Source organism: Pseudonaja textilis, chromosome Z (genome assembly GCF_049901715.1).
Source record: "Pseudonaja textilis isolate UNSWEBS1 chromosome Z, rPseTex1.2, whole genome shotgun sequence".
In the NCBI taxonomy this organism is placed as follows: Eukaryota; Metazoa; Chordata; class Lepidosauria; order Squamata; family Elapidae; genus Pseudonaja; species Pseudonaja textilis.
The window spans coordinates 134,259,200-134,283,291 of record NC_142008.1 but is presented as its reverse complement, the minus strand read 5'-3'; the positions used below and the strand labels follow the sequence as shown (position 1 = coordinate 134,283,291).

At 38.6% G+C, this 24,092-nt stretch overlaps 1 protein-coding gene across 2 annotated transcripts in view; it reads right to left on the bottom strand.

Moving 5' to 3' along the window:
- Positions 1–6,384: 6,384 nt before the first annotated feature.
- Positions 6,385–24,092, bottom strand: part of SLC6A16 (solute carrier family 6 member 16) — a 38,642-nt gene continuing 20,934 nt past the window's right edge. For both annotated transcript variants that reach the window (XM_026711692.2, XM_087917021.1), the window contains 10 exons: positions 22,706–22,863; positions 21,090–21,216; positions 18,321–18,502; positions 16,693–16,803; positions 15,297–15,538; positions 13,573–13,753; positions 12,465–12,666; positions 10,588–10,747; positions 10,258–10,420; positions 6,385–9,658 (listed from right to left, as the gene is read on the bottom strand). In XM_026711692.2, coding sequence (XP_026567477.1) covers positions 9,392–9,658; positions 10,258–10,420; positions 10,588–10,747; positions 12,465–12,666; positions 13,573–13,753; positions 15,297–15,538; positions 16,693–16,803; positions 18,321–18,502; positions 21,090–21,216; positions 22,706–22,863 — 1,793 coding nt within the window. In that variant the 3' untranslated portion in view covers positions 6,385–9,391. The remainder of the gene's footprint in view (positions 9,659–10,257; positions 10,421–10,587; positions 10,748–12,464; positions 12,667–13,572; positions 13,754–15,296; positions 15,539–16,692; positions 16,804–18,320; positions 18,503–21,089; positions 21,217–22,705; positions 22,864–24,092) is intronic.

The window sequence follows — 24,092 nt, the reverse complement described above, 5'->3', positions numbered from 1 at the left end:
AAGAAGATACATCAATCCAGAACGTATGGGATAAAATGAAGGCATATGCCAGAGGCTTGATAATAGACTATACAAGGAAAAGAAATACCACGAAAAGATTAGCCTCTAAGGCATTAGAGGATGAGTATAAAGGACTTGAAAAAGAGCTACAGAAAATGCCATAGAAAAAGGACATTAAGTTAAAAATGGATATATTTAAACATAAAATGGATCTAATAGAAAAAGAAGAATTAGCACAGAAAATTAGAGGTGCTAAACAGAACTACTTTGAAGACGCAAATAAACCAGGTAGATGGTTAGCATATAAATTGAGAAAGAAGAAAGAATCAAGGAAAATATTGCAATTAATAGATGATCAAGGCCAAGTTTGCTATGGTAGTAAAGAGAAGAAGGAAATCATTCGAGACTATTATGGGAAACTATACACACAAGAGAATATTGATGAGGAAAGAGTCAAACAGTACTTACAGAATGCTAAGTTACCCCAGATACCTAAAGAGATTGAAACAATGTTAGAAAGCAACATAACGATGATGGAGTTAACTGAAGCACTCAAGAAGCAAAATAATGGAAAGGCACCAGGCCCAGATGGACTTCCGGCAGAATTTTACAAAACATTACAACAATCGTTGAATCTTCCATTGCTAGAAGTTATGAAGTTATGTTAAAGAAGAGGATACCTAAATCATGGTCAGAAGCTTATATTACACTTGTTCCGAAAGAGGAGGCCGATCCATTACAAATCAAGAACTATATACCTATTTCCTTACTAAGCGCAGATTTATGCAATTTTTGCTTCAATATTGGCAGAAAGACTTAAAAAATACTTAAATAATTTTATCCATCCTGATCAAAATGGATTTCTGCCAAAGAGACAAATTAAAGACAATATGAGAGTAATCTTGGACACTTTGGAATACTACGAGGCACATCCTGAAAAACAAATGGCTTTGATATTTCTAGATGCATACAAGGCATTTGATAATGTGAATTGGCGATTCATGTTGTTACTGCTGGAACAGATGGGCTTTGCTAGAAAATTTATTCAAGCAATAGAAGCTATATATCATAAGCAAACGGCAAAGGTAATGATAGAGAGAGAACTGACAGACTCTATTGATATAAGAAAAGGAACAAGACAAGGGTGCCTACTATCACCTCTGTTGTTTGTGTTAACTTTGGAAGTGCTAAATAGAAATATTAGAGATGAAAAAAATATAAAAGGGATGAAAATTAAAAAGGAAGAATTTAAGTTGCAAGTATTTGCAGATGATCTGGTCTTTATTTTAGAAGACCCACTAGAAACAGCATCAAAACTGATAGAAAAGATAGAGACATATGGAAAGGTGGCTGGTTTGAAAATAAAGATAAGACAAAGAATATGCTATCAAGACAAAAGGAAGAGCTTGCAGACCTATTGAAAATTCAGGTCACGAATAAGATCAAGTACTTGGGGATATATTTGACAGCAAGATGCAATACACTAAAAAAGAATAATTATATCAAACTTAAACAGAAAGCGCTAGATTTGGCGAAATGGGAAAATTTACAACCGTCATTAATAGGAAGAATATCAACAATCAAGATGAATATATTACCCAGAATTTTATATTTGTTTCAAACAATTCCAATTAGGCTTGAAAAGACTATTTTGAAGATTTAAATAAAATTGTGTTGAAATATATATCGCAAGGTAAGAAAGCGAGAATAAAGTTAAAACTTTTGCAAGATGCTAGAATAAGAGGAGGATTTGGTTTGCCTAATTGGGAGCTGTATTACCAAGCTACAAATTTGATATGGGTTAAGGAATGGATAACATTAAGAAATACTAGATTGTTGACATTAGAAGGACATGTTCTGTTGTTGGGGTGGCATGCTTTTTTATGGTATAAAGGAACTAAAACACAGGGGTACTTTAGAAGACATTATATACGCGAGTCTGTGGTTAAACTGGGAAAAGATTAAAAGACAATGTTATTTGAAAATTCCAGTCTGGCTATCGACTATTGAAGCATTTTCTTATCCTATAATATACAAAAAGGAACAAACAGTTAGATATGGTGAAATATTGAATGAAAAGGATAAACTTAAATCTATACAAAAACTAGAGGACCAAAGTATAAAGATGAATTGGTTTTCATATGCGCAAATACATTCAAGGTATGATAAAGATTCTAAAACAGAACGTTTCTATGATAAACTGACTGATTTAGATAAGATTTTGACAGGTACTGATGAAAAGGTGGGATTTTTTATTAGAAATTAAACTAGAAGAAGAACAAGTTAAAGAAACTATGATTGCTTGGGGGAAGAATTTTGGATATGGGATTGATCTAGAGAAATGGCAAAAATTGTGGTCTGAAAATTATAAAATGACAATGTCAACAGCATATAAAGAAAATTTGTATAAGATATTTTACAGGTGGCATTTTCCCCTGACAAGAATAGCAAGAATGTTCAAGAATAAATCCGAAAAATGTTGGAAATGTCATCAGACACCTGGCTCATATTACCATAATGGGGTGGACTTGTGCGGATGCTAAAAAATACTGGACTAAAATCCACAGGTGGTTGGAAAAAATGACAAAAAAACATATAGATTTGAAACCAGAGATATTTTTATTGGGAATTTTACCTGAAATATATAGTAAAGACTTGAAATACCTGATTGTAAATGTATTAACAGCGGCTAGGATTGTATTTGCTAAAAACTGGAAAAATGAGAAGATACCATCACAGGAGGAAATCATTAAGAAAATATTGGAATGTGCTGAAATGAGTAGATTGACATTTGAAATTAGAGAACAAGAGGATAAACGATTTTATAAAATTTGGGATCTTTTCTATCAATGGTTAGATAATAAAGTACAGTAACGAAATATGTAGACTTTTAGAAAATACTAAATATATAAAGATGTATTCTTTCCTTATTATATCTACAAAATGATTTTAGGATAGATTTGGGATGATATGAATTGTCACAAAACAAATTAAGTAAAATATGATTATTTTCTAAAACATGAATGAATAAAAGTATAGTCAAATGATTAATAATGATACCAATGTATTTAATATTGGATTGAAAATACGAGATCATATACGATGTAACTGTAATTGAAGACTACGAAATGGAAGCACAAAACAATTTCTAAACCAACCGGCACACTGTATGTACATATATGGAAGATGGCCTGATGTTTTTATGTTTTGTTTGTTTATGTTTGTTTAAAAAACCAATAAAAATGTATTTTAAAAAAAAGAATATGTGTTTTTGCCGCTAAACAAGACAGCATGTTCTGAAAGTTCTTGAATACACTTGGAAGTTTTAAGGAAGATACAGGCTCAGCTGAGAAAGAGAAATGCAATCCATTGCCACTTTTGATATCTAGTTAGTTGTCTAGAATTTTCTTTTTTTCTTTTTTTGTAAATTTTATTTGAGTTTTCACAAAAAGAAGCACAATTAAAACCTCTTTTTTGAAAGCAGCATAATCCTGGGTTACATTTCTTCATGCAGACACAATTTCAGGTTCATGCTCATTTTTATATTCTATTCCATATCTTATTACAATTTTACATTTTCATCTCAATTCAAATCATTATATTTATATTCTTTGTCTGTCCTGTTTCAATTGTCTATTATCTTTTCTCATTAAACAAAATTTCTCCTGTAGATACTGATTGGAGTATGACACCTTTATATCTTTCCCCTAAAGTTATAACACTCAATATAATACATAGCTTCCATTTGGATTCTGTTTGGTACATTCTTAAATACACACAGTATTCTTAAAAAAGAAAAAATTATAAATGTATATAATTAAAACAACATTCCATTTCAATTCAATTCTATTATTAATATTAAAATTCATTAAAATCTTAGGATTTTTCACGTTACTTTTCAATTAAATATCATACCTCTATGGGAACAATTATTAGCTTTCCATAATCAATTCCCCCCCTCTTCACTTATATTTTATAAAATATTAACTAATTAAAATGTTCCCGTTCCTTTCTAATTCAATTTTCTCATTTATTTTATTTCACTTATTTTATTCACAAACATTTCACTAAATTACACTATTTTACCCCTCATTTTAATCATACATTGTTTCCAATTTTCTAAAGTTATTTCTATTTCAAATATAACAACACAATCTCATGTACTTTTACAGAATCCCCCTTTCAGTTAGATTTTCACCCATTATCTCTAAATAGGTCGTTTCTTTATATCTTGCTCCAGACCTTTGTAACTTCTTTTCCTTTCCTTCTTCCCTCTCTTCTTCTCCCTCCCCTTTTACCCCTTTGTCTCTCTACCTCTACTTTTCTCTTCTGTATTCCCCTTTTCTGTTGTTTTCCAGTATTATACTTATTTTTCGCATTATTTTTCTTTGGTTGTTTTTTTAAATCTTAAATTCTCCATTCTCTTTCCCCGCTTTCCTTTTTCTTCCCCACATAGAATTACTTGTTCATTAAAGATGGCTTCTTCTTTGTCCCAGTCTTCTTGTTTTGCAGTCTTTTCTTGTTGTTTCTCATAGTTCCAAATCTCCATTTCTAAGAATTGAAAAACTAAGCCAAAGGAACCCTTCCCTTCTTGTGCATCTTCTTTGTACTTTTTAAGTTCCATTTTCAATTCATCGAAAAGTAATGCCATTGTAAAAAAAATTAAACAACCAACTGATTGATTTTAGTCATTCAAATATAATAGCCAAAAATCCAAGTCACCAAGTAATCCAAATACACACAAACTGTTTCTTTTTGCTCTTTCTTTTCACTTTCTTTTCCTGGGGTTACTATTTAGTTGCAAAGTTTCAGTTAAAATGTATCTTTTAGAAGTCTTATTGAAATTTTACTTTAGATTCTTTTAAAGTTCAGGCAGTCTCCTCCCTCTTCCAGATCCTGCCCTTATTCTTTTTCTCTCCCTTCCTGCTTATAGAAGAAAAAGGTTTTAATGTCCAGAAATCTTTATTGTCCCTTTGGCATTTAGTTATATTTTCAACTTAATTGCCTATTAATGCCAAAGCGGATTTTTCCAATTTCTTATTCTTAATTGGCAATATAAGGAAGGAGAGAGAAGAAGAAAAAAAAGCCAAACCTTTTCCTTTTCACTTTCTTTCACTGCTTCCAACTCTTCTTTGGGAGCGATGTTATTTCTTGTAAAATTTAAATTCCAGGGTACCTTAGTTATTGCTTTTTCAACTTAGCCCGGTCAGCCAAAACTTTCACTTATCTTCCTCCTGCACGTTCTTTTCCGGTTGAGTACTTCTTTGAGGTGGCCATTTCTGACCACCGCTCCTACCGTCTTTGGGAAGGGGAGTTTGACCAACTGAGGAGAAGAGTTGCGGCTCTTCTCGACCCTGCTGGCAGTCTCCCCCTTCACCTCTACGAGGTGGCTTAGCCCTGAAACCAGCCACTCCAGCGGCGAGCCCAGGCAGAAACCACGCATGATCGCAGATTCCTGTCAGTCGCTAAAGCCCTTCAAACCAGAAGTCCAGTTGTCTAGAATTTTTTTATTCAAGTCTCACATACAATAGTTTTAAGAAAGATAGAAATCCAGCTGAGAAAGAGTAATGTAACCCATAAATCTAGTTGGGTTTGTATCTTTCTTAAAACTTGCAAGTATTCAAGTCTTTTATTGTTTGATCATTTGCTTTTTAAAGCAGTGGCTCAGCAAGTGGGGGCACAAGGGGGGAAAAGAAGGGATGGTTTTGTGTGAGGGCAGTTGCACACACGAACAATTTGATTTGTGTGAATGTGGCCCGGTTTTTGAGAACTCTTGTTCTAAAGTGTCACATATAACAATATGCTTGTCATTTGTTTCTGTACCCAATAAAGATTTAACTATCTTTTAAGAAATGCATTTTGCTTTGCCTGAATTATTTAGCAATTTGTATTTTTTTTTTTTGATTCACACTTTCAGGTGGGGAAAGAAGCCCCTTTGCAAAGGTAAAAGTGTCTCTGTCAAATTCAGGGATCAAATTCTTATTAGCTCCACTTCAAATTTGAGTTTCAAGGCAACAGACACAATATTTTCAATTATTTGAGGTACACCATTTCATGAAATCTGATTCTGAATGGGGAATTGGTAAATTCCAAAATCCCCGAAACAACCTGTTTCACATTTTGGAACTTTTTATTTTTTGTACAGTCCTAGGTATAGCACAAAGAGTGATTGAGATTTCCTTAGGCTGCCCAATCAAAATGAAATAAATTGTGACAGCTATGTTTTTAAGTGCTCTAATTTGAGTAAGGAAAACTTCCCTAATTTGAACTAGACAACTTATCTTTATTTCCACTGCAGTTCTTTAATGTATGATAAAGAAGTTTAAATCAACCAAGAAATCGAAATCAAGACGTTTTCCCACCACAGAATTTAATACAATGCACTTGTGCTAAACAGCTTTTATTGAAGAGAAAGGGGGAAATAATTAAAGATGTTTTCTTCTTTAAGGTTCATTTGTAGACATCAGGTTCTGTTCCCTCATAAGAAACTGACACCCATTATCAGAACAGTGGAGCTTTAATTATCTGCTTTGTTCTCCCCTGCATTAGGGAAGTCCTCAAAACAAAATTTAAACTCCAACATACAGTTCATTATTGAACTATTGAAAAAGTCCAGTAATTCCCCATAGAGAATATCATAAAACAAGCAGTCCATTGACTGCTTCTGCAAAGCTTTTAGCTCTTTGAACTATAATCTCTGACAAAGTACTGGAAAAGTCCACCCTTTATTTTTCACTGAAGTAGAATCTTACTGAAGGCAGGCTATGGTTTGCATTCTTGTGGATATTGTGACCCACCCTCCCAATTGATCCTAGGGTTTGTTGTTGTTAGTCGTGAAGTCGTGTCCAACCCATCGCCACCCTATGAACAACATTCCTCCAGGTCTTTCTGTCCTCTACCATCCCACGGAGTCCATTTAAACTCACCCCGACTGCTTCAGTGACTCCAGCACCTCATTCTCTGCCTTCCCCTTCTTGTTTTTCCCTCAATCATTCCCAGCATTATGCTCTTCTTCAATGAGGGTTATGCAAGGAATATCCCTAGTAGTAACAGAGTTCTCAAACTGCACCACTATAACTGCTTAGAGCAACCTTATGTTTAACAAGGAGCATAACTGGCAATGTGTTTTGACAACTTTGCTCTTCCATTCTTTTAAAAAAATATTTGTGATAACCTTCCGACGACATTCCAACCCAGAACCAGAGATACTTCCAAGTCACCAGTATAATAGGAATGTCAAACTGGTTTTCTGGCCCTGCCCCTGTCCAATTTAACGAAGTGGAAGAAAGTCCCGATACATCAGATGATGTATCAGTTGCTGTGACATCCCTGGTCTAGTTTAAAACAGTGTTTCTCAACTTCAGCAACTTTTAAGAGATATGGACTTCAATTCCCAGAAGTCCCCAGTCAGCATGGCTGTCTGGAGAATTCTGGGAAATGAAGTCCACATATTTTAATACTGCAAAGGTTGAGAAACAGTGCTTTAGAACATGAAAGGATGTGGTGTCATCAGATATCAAATGGGCCCTTGCTCCTGAAGAGCTTACAATCTAAAATGAATTCTGGGGAACAGGGAGGAACACATACCAGTGTGAGACATAGATGTTTTAGCATCAAATGCACCTGGATATCACACCTTTGTTTCCTGGATCTCATTCATTCTTTGCAGAACATGATGACGCTACCTGTTCAATCATCTCCAATTCTTAGGAATTCCCAACTGTCTCTGCATTTTCCTATCTTGTAGGGTTACTTTCAGTTCTATGTTCTGACTAGTGTGGACTTTGATGGTGTTTAGCCATTGTGTTTTTTGATGGCCTCATTTCCTTTTACCACTGATCAATGCAGAGCATAGTGCCTTGAAATCCAGTAACTGTAGTTCTCCAGTCAGAGTTCGTCCAACCAATACTTTTTGAAGATGCCTTCATGGGGAACAGAATAAGGTTATTTGACAGTTGTTCAAACTGTAAGGTAGTTCAACATGGTGAGGAGAGTCCACTTAAATATATTTTATTCACAGGTCCTTTATCATTCCATTTTCATTTTTTACTGTCCTCCAGCACAAGTCATGCGTCTTCTGAGATGATATGGAATTGTTGTGTGTTGTTCATTCACATTTATTGAAAAAGGGCTCATATCACAAACTATCTGTCTGGAAGCTGCAGTTTTCCAAATGTCTTTTCTGTCCTTCCTCTGATCATACAAAGGACTTCACTTCTATGGATATCCTTAACAATTGTCTTCTTTTGTATTTTTAAAAAATGTTTAAAGTTACAACTATTTAGTGCTGTTCATTTTTTAAACACACCTACCATGTTACCATTAACTTTTTGATTCTATCCAACCCAACGGAATGCCTGAAAAATTATGTAAAGGGGCTCGGGACTTTATCTGCCAGTTCATCAGCGGAATAGGACCAAATTTGGCATGGGAGAAGTCATCCATAAAAGAAAAGTAAACTTGAAATGATCCAGATCAGGCCAGGATTTTTTTTAAAAAAAAACCTGTCAGAAAAAATCCCTTCTATCTATCTCTATGTGAGAGGCAGTTGGACAGCAGCTTGGAGTGTTGCCTGATGATCTAAGCCCCATTTTGTCTTAGTCAGGATGGCCCACAGTAGGACTACAATTAAGGGCTAAAAAAAGAATTCTGGAAACCCTTTCCTCCTGCTTTCCCTACTTAGTTTAAAAAGAAGCACTAGCGAAATACACTGCTTAAATGAGAACATTAAAGCAGTCTAATTTCCATTTTAAATTATTCCCCCCCCCCACTTCCATCTTAACCTTAAAAAATATATTGTACACTGTGATCATATAGATCATATATATTCAACTTTTAGGAATGGGTAATCAGGCTTTAACGAATAAGCGCTTACTATTAAATACTTATCGGGTGGAGAATTGCACATTTTATACAGGTAGCTCTTGCTTAATGACTTTCCCTTAACAACCATTCAAAGTTACAATGCACTAATAGCTACTTAATAACCGCTCAAAATTATGATGGACTTACCTCAGAAAAGCTATTTGTGATCCGTCCTCAAAGTTATGACTGCCGTACTCTGCTAGGGTCACATGATTGCATTTTGGGTGCTTGGCAACTGGCTCGCTTGTAAAACCGGTTGCAGCAGTTTTCGATCATGTGACCACAACCTGCCACGTTTTTTGTCACTTTCCAGCAAAAAATGGCAAAAAACGTCTTTTGGATATGCTGCATTTGCTTCATGACCCTGATTCACTTAATAATGTGATTGACTCACTTTATGACTTTTGTAAAATGGTGATAAAATCAAGTTTGGTCATGCGGTGCCTCAACTTATGACCGCAATGACTTATGACCAAAATTCTGGACTCCACTGTGGTTGTTGAGGACTACCTGAACATCACCTGTTTTATTCCTGCCCCTCTTCTGCGGGCACAAGCAAATAACCATTGCCTGGGAGATTGAGATCAAGATCAGCTGGACTTTCTTTTTCTTGCACCCCATCTTCTTCTTTGGTGGGTACAGGTATCTGGCCAGAGTTGTGGCTGTATTGGGAAAACCGTTCTAGCAAGAGGTGCCTGAGAAACATGACTGGAATGGGGAGAGCGGCCACAACGATCAGGCTAATGAGAAGGCCCAAGGCCCATGGTGGGTATTCCAGCTGCTCCTCCTCTGACTGGAAAGGAAAGGGAGAGAGAAAATTTTAGATGCATTACCTCACTCTTACCTCAGGCCTCTTCTGTATATTCACAGGTTGCATCAGGAAGAGAACTCAGTGGAAAAAACTCTTCTCCACACGATGCTCCATAAATAAGCCCTAATATGATCATTTGTTTGGGCTTAACAATCTGAACACTTTGGGGGGTGGGGGGGTTCATTCTAACCCAAGGCTAAAGCTAAATATATTGTGTGAACCCACCCTTCAAATCAGAGGTTCCGAATCCTGGTGCCGTGATCCAATACCAGACTGTGCGGCTTGTTTGGAACAGAGCCATGGAAGTGACGGGTGAGTGTGTGCCTGCAGCTCCATTTGTACAAGTGGCAAGTGCGTGTGCCTGCTGCTCACACAAATGGAGCTGCATGCACACATACACATGCATTTTCCCACTCACACGGAACCATCCCCTCCCCACCTCCAGTCTCTAAAGCTGGAAAAGTTAGAGGCGGCTGCTTTAAACAGTCACTAGATTTCATTTTATTTTTGTTTCTTTTCAAACAGAAGGCAAGCAGGATAACTGCAATGCACGAAAACCAAAGAGTAGATAAATTTCTTACCTTTTCTCTGTTCCAGGCGGTGTAGGTGGGGCGCTTCATGACCAGGTGTACCAAACTCGCTAGCAACAGGCACAACATCGCTGCCAGGCTCACAAAGCGCCACATGTAGCTGTAGATTTTCCATGGCCGCCAGCCCAGCATGTTTTCTATGTCATCCAAGAACCTGCAGAAAGAGAAACAAACAGGCAAAAGTAGCAGACAGCTGAACAAGATTGTTTGCGCAAATGTTACACAAAATTTAAGATTGCCGATTAAACATCACCTTTCTTTCTCCAACTACACAAACAAACTGGAAACATGCAGAGGTGGGAAGGAAGGTAAGAAAATTACCTGTCAGCTCCATAGATCCAGGCTATGGCAAAAGCTTCGCCGGCCACAACAATAAGCAGGGGCAGAGTGGCTGAATAGTCATCAAACATAGTCACAAAATAGTTGCCTGAGCCCTGAACAAAAATCAAGCCCAGCAAGAATCCAATAATACAGCATAGGACTGTAAGGGAGAAAAAACACACACACACAAAAACCATTGGCATGAATGGGTATCTGTCAGAATGTCTGGACCAGTATAGACAAAATTGAGGTGCCATTGCTATTTTTATTTAGCATCACCGGTATATTCAGAGGTCTAACAGAAGCCTCTGGATGCCAATAAGCAGCACAAGAGACACGTGGCAGCATTTTTAAAAATAGGAGATGATATCTGGATCACAGCTAAGGGTAACGTAGGAATGTAACCCTTATTTTAACGGCCTATCAGATATCCACAGCCAGTAGGTATCTCCATCTGGGTGTCCCTGTTTCAAACAGAGATGGGAACAAAATGTGAGGTGGCCGAGCCCAACTACTTTGTGCAGTCTTCCCACAGAAGTTACAGCATAACGGGGGAGGAACAACAGTCCAAAAGAGTTGTGAGATGAGGTTGACATCTGGGGACAACACCCAACTGCTTGGGGGTTTCTTAGGCCCAGGAATGGGACACCTGCTGGTGGTATATAAGCTGGGATGGAGAAGATACTTTCAGATCTCTTGTCCAAGATTCAAAAAACATGGTACCAGCCCAGAGAAAAATATAGAACTGGAGGCCAGACTGGGATTATGTACACAATTATGTACTAATAATCTTCAATTTACAAGCATTTATTTAGCAACCATTTGAAGTTACCAGTTTTTAAAAAGAGTGGTCTTATGACAGGTCCTTGCACTTATGCCCATCGCGGCATCCTCACAGTCGTATGATCAAATTTGGGCACTTGGCAACCGGCATGTTTTTATAGTGGTTGCACTGTCCAAGGTCCCATGATCACCATTTGAAACCTTCTTACAGGCAAAATCAATAGGAAAAGCCGGATTTTCTTAAGAGCTGCATGATTCGCTTAACAAAACAAATCATAAAATTGGGCATGACTCACAATGACTGTTTTGCTTAGCAACAGCAATTCTGGTGCCAATTGTGATCATAAATTCACATAACAAAGGGGCGTGCATAAGTGCACCATTGTGCCTACCGCCCCTGTCCTATTGTCCCCATTTATTCGCACCTATTTCCTGTATTCTTACTCATGTTTATACTTCTATCTATTATCTTGTAAGCGATTGACAAATCAAATCAAATCAAATCAAATCAATAAATAAATCAAACAAGCTGATTACCTGCGTGTTAACAGTAGAAAAAGCCCAAAATGATGTTCTTTCTCTTGAAATATTTTAAAGGGAAAATCCCGATTGCACGGAATTAAAATGAATTGTACTTGAAGCATTTGCTATATATAAAGGAATGCTTTATTTTTTGCTTCATTGCGATATGAGAAATATAGAATTTTCATATCATCCTTTGTTTGTTCCTTCCTCAATGTCCTGCCCAGGACCAGAAGGATTTAAGAATGATCTCATTTTAAAATGCATTCATTGTCCTCTGGCAGTTTGAATTAGGGAAGTAGCAGCATCCAAATTCTGACCCAGCCATCTGAAATGGCACCATCAACAATCAAAACATTAGCATCCCATTTTAAATGCAACTCATTCTTCTGGATTCTGAAATCCTATCACCTCATCTTGCAGAATATTTTAAATCTTACCACCTGTTTTGCTATCTATATCTTATAGAGTACAAAGTACCGCAACCGAAAATCCCAGCCCTTGAGGTATGTAACACACCCATAAATTTTGGTCTTGCCCCAGAAGAAGAAAGACTTGCCCCTTTGAGGTACCTGTGAAGAGCGTCCGCCGACGCTGGAGGCCTTGGAAGTTGTCCAACAAAGGAGTGATGATTCCTTGCATGTTCCCTAACATGGTGCTCAACCCTAAATTGAGCAACATAAAGAAGAACAGCATAGACCAGAAGGGGGCTGTTGGAAACAGGGTCATAGCTTCTGTGAAGGCGATGAAGGCCAGGCCTGTCCCTTCCACACCCTGAGGGAGAAAGAGAGAGAAATATGGACAATAGGAACTATAGCAGATGGAAAACTTTGTCTTCCCCAATCTGGATCTCTTCCAGGTATGAGGATTTCAACTTTAAGACTTCCCCAGTCAGCAAGAAAAAAGACCCTTATGTATATGTATATGTAATTGTATTATTATTGTTAGCATTGTGTAAAAAATATATTGACCCAATCATTACACTGTCTAAAATATGCTGGTTGTTAAAGGGAAAATACAAATAAAACATAAAAAAGACTTCCCCAGTCGCATTCCGCTGGTTACAAACCCAGAAGACACCAAATAGGGTGTCTGGGACAATTCTGAGAGTTGAAGTCCGCAGATCTTAAAATTGCTAAAGCTGAGAAACACTGTGCTAAACTGGAAGATTATGTTTTGACTGGAAAGTCATAATACATGCAGGGCCATATCTGCTCAATAGCTTGACTTCTTTTTACCCTTAATCAGCTTTTTGCTTCTTAGGATTTCAGACCACCCATGACACATCATTCCAATCCATAATTTTGCTATTTTGGTTTTGGTGAAGTCAACCACTAGGATTTATAGATTTATCATGTTAGCACAGGGGTCTTCAAACTTGACAACTGTAAGACTCGTGGACTTCAACTCCCAGAATTCCTCCTCCAGTCCTGTTAGCTCAGGAATTCTGGGAGTTGAAGTCCACAAGTCTTAAACTTTCCAAGTTTGAAGACCCTTAACTTAACAGCATGCTCTTGAATGATCTATAGTCTCCAACCTTAACAACTTTAAGACTTTTGGGCTTTGCTGGCTGAAGAATTCTGGGAGTTGAAGTCCACAAGTCTTAAAGTTGCTACGGTTGGAGACTCCTGATCTATAGTTATCCAGATTTGTGAATCCATCCCTTGTCTACCTATTTACCTTATTCATTTCATCTTCTACACGACAGTCACCAAGTTTCCACTTCTGCAATTGCTTTGTATCATTCCATTGATCCTGATACCAATTGCTGTATTGAGCAGGTGAAAATTCAGACAGGTTTACAGGGAGCACAGCCGAGAGGGAACCATTCTTCACTAGCTCTGTAAAAAGACCTGCATTTCTGCCAAATAAATAAACATATAGTAGAAAGGTTAGAAAACACCCCAAACAGAACATAAAAACTAAAACTTAGTCACCTGGAAGACATTAGACAAAGGTTGGGTAACCAAGGCTTGGAGGCAACATTGGAATTTCAAGAATAAGTTGGGTGACAGCGCTGGAATTTGTTGCCCAACACATCTGGAAGGTTCTAGGTAGAGTTTAAACTGTTGCAAGCTAATTGGTGGCACAGTGATTAGGATGCAGTATTGCAGGATAACTCTGCCCACAGCCAGGAGTTTGATACTAACTGGCTCAAGGTTCACTCAGCCTTCCACCCTTCTGAAGTCAGTAAAATGAGGGGCTAGATAGTTGGAGGCAATATGCTGATATTTGTAAAGTGTACAGAAAGTGCTGTAAAGCACTTTGGAATGGTATATAAGTCTAAGTGCTATTGCTATTCTTATGATCATATGCTTACATACAATAAACAATTAATATATACTGGTCATTGACTCTAAAAAGGAATGTCCAATAAGGCAAGGGACCCAATTCCTGGGCTGCTACCATTACCACGCCACAGCCTGTTCAAAACTGGATTGCAGGAGAAATGGGCAAGTATGTGTGTGTGAAGCTCCACTTGTGTGAGCACAGGGCACTTGCGTTCATGCGTGAAGCTCCACTTGCGTGAATGGAGGGGTTTGCCTGAGTGCATGAAGCTCCACTTGCGTGAATGGAGCTTGGCACTCTTCACTTGTATCAGTGGAACTTCAATTGCAAAAACCAGCTTATACCTTTAAAATCATAGAACAACGTTGGCCTATCCCAAATCCTTGAGAAGGATTTGATAGATGCATAAAAATGCCAAATGTGGTCTAAACATCTGGTTGACTGTGCAATAAGCCATAATAATACCCAGTTATTCCCAGGTATAACTGGGAATAATACCTAATAATATCCAGGCATCTCAAGCTGTGAGATGCCCTGCCACTCTCATAAGTAATATGGAGGGGACAAAGTCAGTCAAGCCATTTTAACTGCAAGAAAGGTAGCAGCAATGGATACTATAAATCCAATATGCTTGAGAAGGAAGGATGGCTGAAAGATGCTATAACAGACTTTTCTGGGAATAAATGAGACTTGTCCCACCTATACTTGGTACATGTGGAGCCAAACAGCACAGCCAACCTAGGACTTACCTTTCGCTATTACATCTCTCCTTCAGTACTTAAAAAGGGGTATCATATCCCCACTCAATCCTTTCTTGCAGGACTTAGTATCTGATCATAGCACTTAGACTTATATACCACTTTACAGTGCTTTCATAGCCCTCTCTAAGTGGTTTAGAGAGTCATCATATTGCCCCCAACAATCTGGGTCCTCATTTTACCGACTTCGGAAGGATGGAAGGCTGAGTCAACCTTGAGCCAATCAGGATCCAACTCCTGGCAGTGAGCTAAGTTAACCTGCAATACTGTATTCTGACCACTGCATCACCAGGGCTCTTGATCACATTTTACTACCCTTTTACTAATGCTTTTACTAACAGTTAGATGAACACTAACCTTGCAACACAATTGTGCGCCAACACATTGGCTCGGAAGCCCAGCACGGCAAACACCACCAGCGTGGCCAGCACCGAGGTAAGGAAATTGATGCCAGACACAAGCAACCCATCGATGTGGCAGTTGTTATGCTGAGGATTGTAGCTGGAGTAAGCAATTATGGTGCCGAAACCCAGGCCCAGAGCAAAGAACACCTGGGTGGCTGCCTGACGCCAGACCTGCATATCTCCCCAAATGGATAGCTTGGGGAGTGGGGAAAGGTAAGACATTGTGAGGAAGGGACAAAAGGCACCATTTTATATTTCTGCATCTCTGGCCCTGCTAGATCTTTTCTCATTTGCTGACATGCGCAAAAACCCCCCTCAAAAACGCTTTGGTTCCCTCATGATTGGACTATGCTGTCCATTCCACACAGGAAGACTATCTGGAGGCTACAGATAGTCCAGAATGTGGCAGCATGGACCGTTTGGGACAGGCCCATGTAACACCTCTGCTTCGCGAGCTGCACTACAGGCCAGCAGGCCTCTGAATGCAACTCGAGGTGCTGGTTATCATCTATAAAATCGCATATAGCAATTTTTCTCAACGTTGGCATTTTGAAGATGTGGGGATTTCAACTTGCAGAATTCCCCAGCCAGCTACGTTGCCTGGGGAATTCTGGGACTTGAAGTCTACACACCTTCAGAATGCCAAGATTGAGAAATACTGCTATATGGGATAAGAACTGGATTTTGAGGGATTGCCTATTTCTGTCCATTCCATACAGCCTGACAGAGCCAGCATACTCCAAGTCCCATCCATTAAACAATGTTATCTGATGGGACCCATCTCTGACATGAGAACTGAGCTATAGGATACCAGCCCAACCTAGATTTGACCACTCCCTGCAGGATTGTTTAAATGAGACTTTAAAACCTGACTCAGGTCTTAGGTTAGGTTGGACCCCTTGAGGAATATTTTCTTATATAATTGATTTTAATTTTCTCTGGACTTCCTTTTGGATGACATCAGCTGTTTTTCTGTACAGCAAAAGGCACTGAAAAAAGTGACTTACAAAGTCTTGGCTAAAGCATTCCCATGATCACATCGTTAAAATTAGAGGGCTTTGCAACCAGTTTGTATTTATAGCCATTCCAGAAGTCATGTGATCGCCATTTGTAACTTTCACAGCTGACTTCTGACAAGCTATATCATTGGGGAAGCCAATCGACTTAAGGACTGCATGATTCCTTAACAATGACAATGATTTGCTTAAAAGCTGGGGCAACAAAGGTTGTAAAATCGGAGGTGACTCACTTAATTTGCTAAGCAACAGAAATTCTGGTCCCAGTTATGATAACCTGAGGACGACCTATACTTCAAAACCAGGATGGTGCCCAAGGCCAGCATCTCTTACCTTAGGGGTAAACATGATCTTGATTCCATCAGCTGCCCCTTCTAACAGCAAAGCACGTACAAGAAAACACAAGAGAACCACGTAAGGAAACAGAGAGCTGAAATACAGAACCTGGGATGGAGAGAAGATATGGTGGAAATGAACTCAAAAATCAAGGCATGGTGAGAATCACGCTGTCAGGCGTTATCGGTACATAAGGGTAAAATTTTGCTTTCATGTTTCTGCAGCTTCTTTCTCACAAATGTATTTACTGATTTATTTCTTAAACTTATACGGCTAGTCCATGACTTATGACCACAATTGAGCCCAAAATTTTTGTTGCTAAGTGAAACAGTGGTTAAGTGAGCTTGCCAAATTTTACGACCTTTCTTGCCACAGTCGTTAAGTGAATTACTACAGTTGTTAAATTGGTCAAACTTTTGTTAAGTGAATCTGGCTTCCCCATTGACTTGCCAGAAGGTTGTAAAAGGGGCTGCAATGGTCGTAAGTGTGAAAACTGGTCATAAGTCACTGTTATTGGTGCCCTTGTAACTTTGAATGGTTACTAAACAAACTGTTGTTAAGTCAAGGACTATCGGTATAGCTGCCCATCTCATATACAGTGGCTCTGCGCAGTGTACATTAAAAATCACACTTAAACCCCCCAGTCCCCCTCATTTAGTCTATAATCCAAATTACTTGGTTTCCATTCTTAGGTCTCTTCTTCCCCTTCCTCCCCGAAATCCAAGTAAATGCAAATTTCCTCAGCCGTAAGATCAGCTAGTGAAGATGAAAGTATGGTCCACCATATCTAGAGGCTACTTGGTTGAGGAAGAGAAGACAACTATACGCAAAGTAATGGTTGGGATTTCAATTACAGGTAGTCCTCAACTTATGACCCATCATTTAGAACAGGGTTCTTCAAACTTGACAGCTTTAAGACTTGTGGACTTCCAACTCCCAGAATTCCTGAGCTAAAATGACTGGAGGAGGAATTCTGGGAGTTGAAGTCCATAAGTCTTAAAGCTGTCAAGTTTGAAGACCCCTGATTTAGAGACTGTTTGAAGTTACAATAGACCTCCCTAGGGCTACATAGCCTGGATCTGACGTTCTGGTGCCCCATCTCCCTCCCTCAACCCCCCAAATCAAGTGATCATATAATGCAGGGGTCCCGAACCTTGGCCACTTTAAGACTTGTTGACTTTAACTCCCAGAATTCTTCAGCCAGCTAGGCTGGATGAGGAATTCTGGGAGTTGAAGTCCAAAAGGCTTAAAGTAGCCAAGTTTGGAGCCCTCTGATATAATGGATGCCCAGCAAGCACTCCACATTTGCAGCAGTTTTCAGTGTCCTGAAGTCATATCACCATGATTTACAACTGTTTTTACTAGAAACCAGCATTTACTTCCAATTTGCAACAAAACAAAAAGAAACAACCCACCCATTGCGAGCAATGGATTCACTTAACAACCATGCATTGACTCAATGAACCCTTAACTGCCGCAAATCAGATCGTACAGTGGTATCCCTGCTTAATGACGGGCACGGCTTATGGCCATAATTCCGGGCTCAGTCGTAAATCGAGGACTACCTGTATGAAGTCTCTGAGAGAACGCTGTTGTGTAAAGACAGAAGATTGGGCACAACCCACCTTGCCTGACGACTTAATGCCTTTGATCATGGCGAGACAAACCAGCATCCAAGCAGCAAAGAGGCAGCCAGTAAGGGCTGGGTCAAGACCCCCGCTCTCCTCTATGGAGTTGGTAATGTGCAAGGCCTTTCGGTTCCAAAAATAGATAGTGGGAGAACTGGCCATGCATTCAGATTCTGTGACTGAAAAGAGAGAGGGAGGGAGGAGGGAGAAAAGAAAGACAGTGTCTGTTAGGGTTAGGGACAAATGACCAGCTTTTCCTTTTGCAATTCTGTTGTAATAAAGAAAACAGGATGTTTATTTTGGAATGTTGTGGACAAACAAGCTTGTCCAGTACTGTACATCTAAATATATTGGTTTCCAGAATGCTTCTCACCCAAATGGATGTTTCTTTTTTTCATTTCATGTCAGTTCCATGTTATTTTAGAACTGTGAGGGTTACAAAACTGACTATACAGCAAATATCAGCAGAGGGCATTTTTTTTTCTTTCACTAACTCTAGCCAACCAAATATATAAATGCAGAAGTATTTTCAGAAAAGGCAATGAGGTTATTTCCATTTTGAGGCTTGTATCCTTCAGTCTTCAGTTCCTGCACTAACTATTGCACTTGAAATTTATTGTAATTTGATGCATTCAAATGTATTTTCCCAGAATGCAGACATAGAGTGCCTTTTTGCATGCAGAAAGTCTCTATTTCAAATTATAATCTATTTCTTGACACTTAAGTAGGGTTGGGAAAATCTGCAAAGACTAATACTATTCGGGTGTAAGACACTGGATGCCACTGGATAACCGGATGACACCAATTGCCTATTTGGCCTAAGGTAGCTTCCAATGTGTCTCAAGTTCTTGCTAATTTTTTCCTCAACAATTCAAGTGCTGTGTTGGCTTTCCAGGGTGAACAGATAAAATATGTCAAGTCTTTTCACAAAGATAATCAACTATAATTAAAAAATTCTCTCTTCCAATGTCTGCTCTTAATATCCCTTCTTTTCAGAATAAAGAGCAATTTATCATTAAAATGCCTCAGCTTCTGTTCTGAGCTACAAGTGCCTGTAAGCGTAAAAGTTTCTACTTTTACATATTTCAAAAGAAATATTTTGCCATAAAGAAAGACAGAGAAAATGTAAGGAATACTATAAAGTTCAACAGTCCAGTTACCTTTCCAGCAGCGGCTAGCTAGGTAACACCCAATTAAAGAAAATTCCTCCCATTTCCAAAGCACCCAAAACAGACTATTTTATTTATTTAGCATACGGTGATTGTACATTGGAAGCCAGGAGTCTATAATGTTATTACAGAATAATAGTTCGGCTGCCTTAAGATGATAAGGCTTAACAATGATAAACAATAACAACAATAAAAGTAAAAGCCATAAATAACATTGCAGGGGATCTTTTTAAATAGGACTTGCTTATGACTAAACACTGTCAAAAGAGCTTAGAGTACTGGAAAAGAGTACTGAATATAGCAACGTTTACTGTATATATCTAAATGACAAAATCTGCACGACCGCTAGATGGCAGCAATTGCTTTTGTACCATTTTCATTTTCTTTAGTACTGTCATGCGAGTTTTTCAATATTGGCAAGTGCGGACTTCATTTCCCAGAATTCCCTAGCATGCATATTGGTGGGAATATTTTGGGAGCTGAAATACTTTAATTTTTAATGTTGCCATGGTTGAGAAATATTATTGTAATGGTTGCCTAGATTTTTGCAAGTAGGACAGTCCTAGTGGGGAATCATTAATTTATTTAGACAATTTGTAAAGGACATATAGTATAGAAAGTATTCTTATTTAACTATTGCTGTATGGAGGTGACTTTTCATGGAATTGCGGGGAGAAACTTTTTAAGAGATCAAATTTAATTCCTGGTAATCTGTTAAGAACTAAAAAGATTGATATGTTCCAGCTTAGCCTACTGGTTTATTTACAATCTTCCATTTCTATATTCAGTTACAATGGCACTGAAAAATATGACTTAAGATCGTTTTTTACAATTACAACTTTTGCAGCACCCTGATGACCATGCGATCAAAATTCAGAGATGTTCAGCAACTGGTTCATATTTATAACCATTGCTGTGTCAACTTTCACGACCTTCCGATAAGCAAGATCAATGGGGAAGCCAGATTCAATTAACAATTGGCTCTATATGCTTATCTTATAGCAGACCAGATAACAGATAACCAGAGTTGGAAGGGACCTTGTAGGTTATCTAGCCCAACCCGCTGCCCAAGCAGGAAACCCTACACCGTTTCTGACAAATGGCCGTCTAATCTCTCCTTGAAAGTTCCATCAAGTGAGTCTCTTCCTTTTCGTCCACTCTAACAGCAACTCTCAGTGATTCAAAAGTGTTTTGCTCAGGCCTATCTAGAAATCAAAAATGACATGCTTATCCTTTGAGTTAAAGCATGTCCAACATTTTTGGCTCCACACATTGAATAAAGAGAAATTTTCTTGGGATGCATGTAAAGTACAGTATGTAAAGTTACTGTATATAAATCACATAATAATGGTAAAAGTTTACAATGTTGTGGGAACACATTACTAGCTGTCCAGGGCCACATGTGACCAATAGATAGGAGAAGCTGAAAGTTAATTAGGAGGGAAAGAGCTGGTTAAACCATTATTCCACCCCATATTTCAAGCTTTGGGAACAGTGTGGAGGAATCCTTGTTAAAAGCAGATAATTCTGTGATACAGAGATGCCACAAACACGGGAAAGGCCACAAATGGCTGTTGTTTCCTGTGTTCCCGCTTACCTGTAGCTGTTTCATTTTCTGCTCCAGGGCAATCACTCCACGGAAGGGGAAACTGGAAAGAATTACCCAAGTAGAAAAGACTCCATGCCATAATGACATTATAATATAGGGCAACAAAAGAACACACCTAAAAGGAAAGCAAAATGAATTAGCATCCCACATTGTCCCTGGACATAGATACAGCTGCTTTGATGAAGAGGGACAAACTACAGATTATGTCAAAAATGTATGAAAAGGAATGTGTTTAGAACATGCTAATCTTCTTCTGAAATATTCCTATTTTCCAAAGTAGAGTTATGCATTTTTTTTTTTTGATGGATTAGTCATTCTAAAACTTCTCCAGGTTGAGGAAGCAGGCCAAAACAAAACTAAATTAGGTTTGATTTTATCTATGATTTCATTAATTCAAATTAAATATTTTTAATAAGATAGTTCTCCAGTCATGTGTTTTTTCCTTCTGTCACATCACAAGCAATCACAATCTGAAAACATTTGAAGATGCAGTGGTTGCTAAACAAACCTGCTGTTTGCTATGGGTTGCTTTTGCTAAAAACTGGAAATAAATGTCAGATTTCAGCCAAAAAAACCTTTGCAAATTTTGATCATGGGACATTGCAAATGGCTGCAAATGCAGGCTTACTGCTGAGCACCCAAAATGTGTTCAATTGACCACAAAGAGCTTTCCTTGCTAGTGGAACTACAGAACTAGGTTAGGTGGCCACTATAATTTTGAACTGTTGCAAAGCAACCGGTTGTAAGTCAAAAATTACTTGTACTCTCTTTTTTAGACCATAGGAGTATGCTTGTAGGTAGTAGAGGGTAAACATTTCCACCCAATAGATAAGATAACCTTTATTGTCCCTTTTTTCTAAGAACACACTGGCCTACATGAAAAAAATGAAATTCTGATGCCCACTCTCAAAAGCATACACACACACAGAGTACACATACATACACATACACAATCACAGACCATTTAGAACAGGGTTCCTCAATGTTTCCAGCTTTGCAAACTGGCGGGGGTGGGTGGGAAGAGAATGGTATGCACAAGCGGCCAACAAGCGTGCGTGCAGCTATATTTGTGTGCATGCGCAGTTCACGCAGATGGAGCACACACGCATTCGCTCACTCACTGCTCATGCAAGTGAAGATGAGCACCCGTGCTGGCCATTTCCATGGCCCAGTTGCAAACCCCTCACAGCCCATTAGTGGGCTACAGCCCACAGCCTGGGGACCCTTGATTTAGAATACATAATGGGAAAAAAAGTCTTGAGATTAACAAGGTTGATGCTATATAGTATAAAGCTATTACAGAATCTACTTGTTCTGCTTTGGATGGTGCAAAGCTTCGTCCCAGAAGCTAACAAAGAAATAGCTAACATAGGGAATAATAGGGAAGATATATAGGCTGTAAGCTGCCAGGAGTTGCCTGGTGGCAAGATAAGCAAATAAATAAATAAATAGATTAAAAAAATAAAAACAAATCCTTTTGATTACTAGAAAGATAAACCAATTAATATTTTTCACACCGGTTGGTTTATTCCGAAGGACTTTTTCTTTTTTCCAAGACATATAAATAAGTGTCGGGCTTAGAAGAATGGTGATATGGCACTCACCACACAGCTTGCAAAGCCGATGCCTATTAGGCGAGGGCTGATGTGTTTCCAGACGCCAATGCTGCCCTGCCGGATAATCTGCCCAGCGGCCAATTCCAGGAAGAAGAGAGGGATTCCAATGATAAGGAGGAGCAGCAGGTATAAAAGCAGAAAAGAACCTGTCCAGCAAGAGGAAACATTTCACAGATTCCAGTCATTCTGGCAATTATTCCACAAACTACAGTCTCCTGAATCAGGTTAATCTAAGAGGAAAAATGATGCACCAGTAAACTAGTACAGCTTTTTTGTTTATACATCCCTTTAGGTCAGTTTTTGACTTCTGCTTGGACGAGTCCATGCAGTATATTTGGCAAGATTTTAGAAGTGATTTACCATTGGTTTCTTCCTAGGGCTGACAGTGAGCGAATGGCCCAAGTCACCCATCTGGTTTTATGCCTAAGGTTGGATTAGAATTCAGAATCTCCTGGTTTGTAGTTTAGTGCCTTAATCACTACACCAATCTGGCTGTAAGCAGGGTAAGCAAACCCCAAATACTGCCCTTGCTCGCTAAAGAATGGATCTTCTTTTTTAAATACGCCTTCTGCCCCTTTATGGATCACATTCTGAATATCTCTTGCATTTATGCCTCTGTTCTCTTTCTGTGCTACCTTTTTCCCCCGAAGCACCTGGCAAGATTATTTAATCAGACATTTATACCCATGTATAAAGCATGGGTCCCCAACCCTGGGCCACTATCGGGCCACAGCCTGTTCAGAACCAGGTTGTGCAAATGGCCCTTGTATGCAAAGCTTCATTTGTGTGAGTAGCGGTCTGTGTACACATGATGCACCTACCACTCACACAGAACAGCCTCTCCCCGTCGCCAGACCACCAAGCTGGAAAGGTTGGGGACCGCTGCCTTAAAATGTTGAACCATTTTAAATCTGATGAAATGGATCACATGTATGATTTGTTGTTACAGTTAAAATAAGATTGTTTAAAAATACTGTTCCCAAATGTTTTAGAAAGGGAGATAATTTTCTTCATTGGCAAAAGCATCAAGTTCACACAATGCTGTTTAGAAACTGAGTGTGTGGTGATCTTGTAAGTTTGTCCTGAGTAACTAGATAACTAAAATTGTGAAAATTCAGGGTGTCCAATACTCACACCAAAAAAAGAGTATCCAAATGACAGAAATGTATTCTGTAACAAATGCACCGCTTCAGTTGTCTGCCTGCTTTTGGCCAAACTGCTAAAGTGGTCTATTTGCTATTTCTCAAATTTGTATTTTAATTCAGAAAATCATTCTTTTTAGGGGACCGAATATCTAAGTTTTAGATATTACATATGGATAAAATTAGAACAGTGCTTTATAAGCTGCTACTTCAGTTATTTCTGAGAAGTCATA